This window comes from Dipodomys spectabilis, unplaced genomic scaffold (assembly GCF_019054845.1).
Source record: "Dipodomys spectabilis isolate Male_0828 unplaced genomic scaffold, ASM1905484v1 ptg000521l, whole genome shotgun sequence".
Classification (NCBI taxonomy): Eukaryota; Metazoa; Chordata; class Mammalia; order Rodentia; family Heteromyidae; genus Dipodomys; species Dipodomys spectabilis.
In genome coordinates this window covers 304,598-312,305 of record NW_024871198.1, presented here as the reverse complement: position 1 = coordinate 312,305, position 7,708 = coordinate 304,598, and the positions used below count along the sequence as shown (strand labels likewise).

General features: G+C 70.0%; 1 protein-coding gene across 1 annotated transcript; it reads left to right on the top strand.

The window, feature by feature from the left end:
• Positions 1-2,273: 2,273 nt before the first annotated feature.
• Fbxl14 (F-box and leucine rich repeat protein 14) lies at positions 2,274-4,072 on the top strand. Its single transcript, XM_042670144.1, has one exon. The coding sequence runs from the start codon at positions 2,367-2,369 to the stop codon at positions 3,570-3,572; it is 1,206 nt and encodes a 401-aa protein (XP_042526078.1). The 5' UTR covers positions 2,274-2,366; the 3' UTR covers positions 3,573-4,072.
• The last annotated feature ends 3,636 nt before the right edge of the window (positions 4,073-7,708 follow it).

Below are 7,708 nucleotides of genomic sequence, written 5' to 3'. Positions count from 1 at the left end.
CAGCCCGGGGACCCGGGGGGCTGAGGACCCGGGTTCAAAGCCGGCCTGGGCAGGAAGAGCGAAGGCTGCGGCGCAGTGGGAGAGCGCCGGGGACCGCGGCCGGCCCCGGGTTCAAGTCTAGCTCGAGGCCGCTGGACGTGAAGGGCTGAGGTCTCCGCCGTGCCTCCGCGGGCCGCCCTGCGGGGGGGGGGGGGAGGGGGGCCTCTCCCACCCGGCCGCCCTGCGGGGGGGGGGGGGGCTTCCCACCCGGCCGCCCTGCGGGGGGGGGGGCCTCTCCCACCCGGCCGCCCTGCGGGGGGGGGGGGGGCCTCTCCCACCCGGCCGCCCTGCGGGGGGGGGCCCTCCCACTCGGCCGCCCTGCCCGGGGGTCTCCCCCCCTTCTGTGCTTTCATGTCGTGGAATACATCGGCGGCCCGGCTTGGCTATGTGGAGTCCCATTTATCCGTCGGGGTGGCGGGACCCCGCGGAGGAACCCGGCCTGGGGGAGGGCCGGAGGGAGGGGAAGGAGGAGGGAGGCTCCAGGCCCCGCTCCCTCCTCGAGGAGGGCCCGGGGCTTGAACCGGGGCCGGGCGCTGTCCCTGAACCCTCTTCCTCGGGCCACAGCGCCGCCAGGGACCATTGCAGCCCCGGGGCGCGCCTGCGCGGGTGTGCGCGCGCCTCTGTGCCCGCGCCTCTGTGCGTGCGTGGGCGCGCGCCCCTCATGCCCGGCGCCCCCGTGCGCGTGCCCCCCTCGCGCGCGCCCCTCGTGCCCGGCGCCCCCCGTGCGCGCGCCCCCTCGTGCCCGGCGCCCCCGTGCGCGCGCCCCCTCGTGCACGGCGCCCCCGTGCGCGCGCCCCCCTCGCGCGCGCCCCTCATGCCCGGCGCCCCCCGTGCGCGCGCCCCTCGTGCCCGGCGCTCCCCCGTGCGCGCGCCCCCTCGTGCCCGGCGCCCCCGTGCGCGCGCCCCCCCTCGCGCGCGCCCCTCATGCCCGGCGCCCCCCGTGCGCGCGCCCCTCGTGCCCGGCGCTCCCCCGTGCGCGCGCCCCCTCGTGCCCGGCGCCCCCGTGCGCGCGCCCCCCCTCGCGCGCGCCCCTCATGCCCGGCGCCCCCCGTGCGCGCGCCCCCTCGTGCCCGGCGCCCCCCCGTGCGCGCGCCCCCTCGTGCACGGCGCCCCCCCTTGCTTGCGCCCCTCGTGCCCGGCGCCCCCCCTTGCTTGCGCCCCTCGTGCCCGGCGCCCCCCCGTGCGCGCGCCCCGCGGCGGCCGCCCCGGCCGCAGACTCCGGGTCGCCGGGCGGCGAGGCCGCGGGACCGGAGCCCTTCCCGCAGCGCCGGCCGGAAGCCGAGCGAGGGACCCGGAAGGTCCGCCGGCGGGACCCGGAAGCCAGGGCGGATGATTCTAGAACATCCCTCCAGAAGGTTCCCGAAGCTAGCCTGGCGCGGGCCGGGCTGCGGCCTCCCCCGCCCGGGGCTGGGAGGGCCTCGCGGAAGTGGGTGATGGGCGCCGGGCACCGCCGGGGGGGCGGGGCCGGGTGCCGAGGGCGCGCGGCGGCCCGGCGCCGACAGGGTTAACCCGGCGGGGTGGGGGGCGGGGGAAAGGAACTCGGTTTCCCGGGCAACGGCCCCGCCCATTCCGGCCTCGCCGGCGCGTACCATTGGCGGGCAGCGGCGGGGCGAGCCGGGCGGCAGGCCGCGCACGCGCAGAGGAGGGGCGGCGGCGGCGCGTACCACTCGCGGGCGCCGGCGGGGGGGGGGGGGGGGGGGGGGAGCCGGGCGTTTGTACGCGTGCGCGCGCGGGGGGGGGGGGCGCCGAGGCGGCGGCGGCGGCGCGTACCACTCGCGGGGGTGTGTGTGGCGTGGGGGGGGAGCCGGGCGCTACCAAGGCCGCGCGTGCTCGCGGGGCCGGGGGGGGGGGGGCGGGGAGGCGGCGGCGGCGCGCCCGCCTCGCCCGCTCCGGGGTCCGCGCCCAGCTGCGCTCGCTCGGGCCGCGCGGGGTCCTCGGCGCCGGGGCTGCCCGGCCGCGGCCTATCTCCGCGGGCGGCGGGGGTAGGGGGCGCCCCTCCCTCCGCTTCGGCCTCCGGGTTCCCCCCCCCCGTCCCCCTCCACCCACCGCCGCGCCGGGCCGGGCCGGGGGGGGCGGCCGAGCGGCGGGGCCGGCAGACAAAGGCGGCGCCGGAAGCGGCCGGGGCCCGGGGCCCGGAGCGGGGCCCGCGGGATGCGGGCGGGCCCGGGCGCGGCGGCGGCGGCTTCCGGGCCCGGGCGGTGAGGCTGGGGCGGGCCGGATCGGGCCGGACGGACGGACGGACGGACGCGGGCGCCGGCCGGAAGGAGGGGTGGGAGGGGGGGCCGCGTCCCGCGCCTCGCCGGTCCCCCCCCGCCCCGCGCCGCAAGATGGAGACGCACATCTCGTGCCTGTTCCCCGAGCTGCTCGCCATGATCTTCGGCTACCTGGACGTGCGAGACAAGGGCCGCGCGGCGCAGGTGTGCGCGGCCTGGCGCGACGCCGCCTACCACAAGTCGGTGTGGCGGGGGGTGGAGGCCAAGCTGCACCTGCGCCGGGCCAACCCGTCGCTCTTCCCCAGCCTGCAGGCCCGGGGCATCCGCCGCGTGCAGATCCTGAGCCTGCGCCGCAGCCTGAGCGCCGTGGTGCAGGGCCTGGCGGGCATGGAGAGCCTCAACCTGAGCGGCTGCTACAACCTGACGGACCACGGGCTGGGCCACGCGCTGGTGGCCGAGGTGCGCTCGCTGCGCGCGCTCAACCTGAGCCTCTGCAAGCAGATCACCGACAGCAGCCTGGGCCGCATCGCGCAGTTCCTGCAGGGGCTGGAGGTGCTGGAGCTGGGCGGCTGCAGCAACGTCACCAACACGGGGCTGCTGCTGCTGGCCTGGGGGCTGCCGCGCCTGCGCAGCCTCAACCTGCGCTCGTGCCGGCACCTGTCGGACGCGGGCATCGCGCACCTGGCCGGGCTGACGCGCGGCGCGGCCGCCGGCTGCCTGCGGCTGGAGCAGCTGTCGCTGCAGGACTGCCAGCGCCTGTCCGACCTGGCGCTGCGCCACCTGGCGCGCGGCCTCACCGGCCTGCGCTCGCTCAACCTCAGCTTCTGCGGCGGCATCTCGGACGCGGGGCTGCTGCACCTGTCGGCCATGGGCAGCCTGCGCTCGCTCAACCTGCGCGCCTGCGACGGCGTCAGCGACGCGGGCATCGCGCACCTGGCCACCGGCGGCCTGCGCCTGGCCGGCCTCGACGTCTCCTTCTGCGACAAGGTGGGCGACCAGAGCCTGGCCTATATCGCGCAGGGCCTGGACGGGCTGCGCTCGCTCTCGCTCTGCTCCTGCCGCATCAGCGACGACGGCCTGGGCCGCATGGTGCGCCAGATGCACGGGCTGCGCACACTCAACATCGGGCAGTGCGCGCGCATCACCGACCGCGGCCTGGAGCTCATCGCCGAGCACCTGAGCCAGCTGACGGGCATCGACCTCTACGGCTGCACGCGCATCACCGAGCGCGGCCTGCAGCGCGTCACGCAGCTGCCGCGCCTCAAGGTGCTCAACCTGGGCCTGTGGCAGATGACGGACGGCGGCGAGAAGGTCAGGTGAGGCCGGGGCCGGCCCGGGGCCTCCCCGCGCCCCGCGCCCGCGCCGGGGCCGCCTGCGCGCCTCTTCCCCGTGTCTGCGGGGCGCAGCCGCCCCGGGCCTGGACTGGACGCGGCCCGGGGCTTCATCGATGACGACCGGACGCGCACCGGACTGCGGCGGGCCGGGGCTGGGCCGGAGGACTGGACGCCGGCCCCCCGAGGCCCACGCGGGACCCCCGCGCCCTCCGAGACCCACGCGGGACCCCCGCGCCCTCCGAGACCCACGCGGGACCCACGCGCCCCGAGGCCCACGCGGGACCCCCGAGGCCCACGCGGGACCCCCGCGCCCTCCGAGACCCACGCGGGACCCCCGCGCCCCGCGCGCTCGGCACCGATTGTGAATTTGTACAGAGGATCTCCCGGCTCCCGGAGACGTTTATATTCTTACCGCAAGAGGCTAAACCGATGATATTTATATAACGAGAGGAAGATGAAGTATGTTTTTGAGAAAAAAAGAGAGAAAAGCACACGCAAAAGAGACGCCTGTGTGGCTGAGTTCTTTCCGGGCTCGGGGCCTTGGGACGGGGGAGCGCGAGGGGGCAGAGCCTCCCCGGACACCGGGCCGGGGCCTCTGGGGGGACCGAGCTGGGGAGGAGGGGACGGGGCTGCAGGAGCCCAGCCATTGTTCTGCGGAGTTGAAAGGGCGGCCAGCCGAAGCTCTGGTGGCCGAGTCCCCCGGGGGAGGGGTCCTGCCCCTCTCTGGCCTTCTCCTAGGGGCACAGGACCTGCCCGGAGGCCGACCCTCCCGCCCCCCACCCCGCAGTGGGTTCTCAGACCCAGGCCATGGCAGATTAGGTGGGTACGGCCACTCCAGCCTGGGGTCCCCAGCCTGTGGCCTCCCCAGAAAGCGGGGTGGTGACCGCTCCCACCACGGAGCGGCCCGTGTGTCTCTTCGGGATTGAGGGGAGGGGGCATGGCTTTCCTGGTGGACCCCAGCTCTCAGGACTCACAAAAGCCACGGTGGGTCTGGAGCCCGCAGCTGGCCTGGGCATCTGCCCTGCCCGGGGCTCCTGGGGAGCCGTCCGTCCTCGGGGACGGCTGGCTGGCCACAGGAGGAGCCGGCGCTTCCATTCAGGGCCAGCTCGTTTATCTCGCTGTCTTAGTCAGCTGGTGGTGCAGTTCCTGGGCTCGCTGTTCTCCGAGACCACCCATCAAAACCCGACACCCCAAAATCTGACTGGCAGCGTGCACCACGGCTCCGACACACAGTCTCAGCATTGCTGGGTTTGAATTGGGCGCCTGCGCACCCCCCTCCCCCCTCTTTTTTTTTGGGTCTGGTCGTGGGGCCTGAACTCTGGGCCTGGGCGCTGCCCCTCAGCTCTTCAGCTCAAGGCTAGCACTCTACCACGGGAGCCACAGCGCCACTTCCGGCTTTTCCTGTTTATGTGGTGCTGAGGAATCGAACCCAGAGCCTCATGCATGCAAGGTAAGCGCTCTACCACTGAGCCACCTTCCCAGCCCCTTTTTTTCTTTTGCCCTGACTTATTATGTGAGCCTGACCTGGAGCTTGAACTCGGGGCCTGGGCACAGTCCCCCAGCTCCTGTGCTCTACCACCCGAGCCACACCTCCACATTCGGCTTTTTGGTGGTTCGCTTAAGATTAAAAAAAAGGAATCCACGGTCGTTCCTGGCCAAGCTTGGCTTCCAGCAGCCATTCCCAGATCTCAGCCTCCTGAGCAGCTCTTACCACCCAGCCCCCCTGAAACATCTCCAGCCAACCACCTGGAAGCCGGAAGTGGCCCTGTGGCTCGAGTGGTAGAGCGCTTGCCAGGAGCACAAGGGCTCCGATAGAGTCCAGGCCCTGAGTTCAAGCCCCAGGAAAAGGAAAAAGAAGTCTAGAAGTAAAGCTGTAGCTCCAACATTGAGCAATAACAGCTTAGGGAAACCCCCAGGCCCCGCGCTAACGTCCAGGACTGAGCTCGGGTCAGCACTTGTCAATTTTAACCGGCAAAGCAACTTGGCAAAACAGGTCTTTTTTACTTATAAGGCATAAACCTTAAGTCACCCAGCCAACGAGGGAGCCAGGTGTTGATCCTGCCTTATGTTATTCAGCCAATGAGGGAGCCAGATTTAAGCCTGTCTTATGTCTTCCAGCCAATGAGGGATCCAGGAGTTGAGCCTGCCTTAAGTCACCCAGCCAATGAGGGATTCAGGAGTTGAGCCTGCCTTAAGTCACCCAGCCAATGAGGGAGCCAGGATTTTAACTAGGCCACAGGGGAAGTCCAATTCCCTATCTCCCTGGGCAGGTTTGGGGCCTGGTCTCCAGGAAGGGGACCCTCACGGGAGAGGGTGGACAAAGCGGGGGGCTTGGGGTACACAAAGCCCTTCTTCCGGCCTTACCTACACCTAGGAGCAGGGGGCTAGGGTGTGGTGGGGCCACAGAGGAGGTGAGGAGGGGAAGCAGGGCTAGAGGGCGCTTGGGGCAGCACGCCTGTAATTCCAGCCACCCGGGAAGCTGAGACCCCAGGACAGAGCCTCGCACACAGCCAGCCCTGGCAAGAAAGGCCTTGGGATTCTTATCTCGGTTAACCAAAAAGCCGGATGTGGAGCTGTGGCCCAAGGGGTAGGGCACCAGCCTCAAGAGAAAAAGCCAAGGGACTGCACCCAGGTCCTAGGTTCAAGCCCCAGTACCGTCGCACACACAGAAAGGGGGCGAGGGCTGTGGCCCCTGGGACCAGGCCTGTTTGCAAGACTTAAGAAGCTCTGGTTTGTGAGATCAGATTTGTACAACAAAGCCAACGGGGGACCTGCCTTCTGCTGGGGGAGAGGGAGGGCTGGGGAGGGGGGAGGGAGGGCTGGGGAGGGGGGAGGGAGGGCTGGGGAGGGGGCTTCTCTCCTTTCTCTTTCCTCAACATCAAAGGCCTTCTCTTTTTAAATTCCACCCCTTTGGTAGAGGGCAGGACCTAAATCTTAGGGTGTGGGGGGGAATTCGAGGCCAGCTGGGCCTCGGGGTCACCTCGCTGAGTAGCTAGATAGAAATGTGTAAGGAGCACTTGTAGAGAGTCACCGTCCAGGGCTGAGGGGAGACGGGCTGGGCCGGCTGAGGGGAAGTGTGTGTGACAGCAACAAGGAGTAAACGCACCGGTCTCAGGTGAAGTACTCATCAGGGGCTGGGCGTGACCCAGGGCCTGGCCTCTGGGCCCACCACTGACCAAAAACAAAGCTTACAAAGACCCTCATAGTTCCAGCAGTGGGAAGTACAGGGTGGAGTCTCCATCACAAAGAGAAGGGGCCTGGGCACCAGCATGCACGCCTGTCATCCCAGCTCCTCCGGAGGCTGAGACCTGAGGCTCTCAGTTCAAAGCCAGCCCAGACACAGCGCATCTGAAAGACCCTCATCTCCAGTGAACCAACAACAACAGCCGGGCGCTGGTGGCTCACGCCTGTCATCCCAGCTACTCAGGAGGCTGAGACCTGAGGATTGTGGTTCAGAGGCAGCCTAGGCAGAAAAGTCCGTGAGACTCTGATCTCCCATGAACCACCAGGAAACCGGAAGTGGCGCTGTGGCTCAAGAGCGCTAGCCTTGAGCAAAAGGTGCTCAGGGACAGCGCCCCAGGCCCTGAGTTAAAGCCCCATGATTGACAAAAATAAAGCTGGGAGTAGAGGTGTAGCTTAAGTGGTAGAGCACCAGCCTTGAACACAAAAGCTCAAGTACAGGACTTGAGAGTTCAAGCCCCAGGACACACACACACACACACACACACACACACACACACACACACACGGAAGTCAGGGTCAGTAACTAAGGAGGAAGGCAGCTGCTTTGGGAGGGACTCTGTCCGGGGCCAGGGCAGGCCTGGACTGCAGGGCAGGTCCGGGCCACCGCCCCTGGAGTTGCCCACCCTGCGCCCCGTCCCTCTTACACAGGGGTGCCATGGCTGGGAGCGCCCCCGGTGCTGATTCTAGGGTGAGTGACCTGGCTGTGGGTCTCGGCCCTCTTCTCTTCCGAGGAGGAGGAGGAAGGCTCGCCGGACCTCAGGACCAGCGATCGCCGCTGCCAGCCGTAGCCCGGCAGGCAGCGCCCACACCAGGGGCCCCGACGCCCGGCCGGGCCGGGTAAGAAACCCTTCCTTAAGACCAGAGTCATTGTCCGAGGTC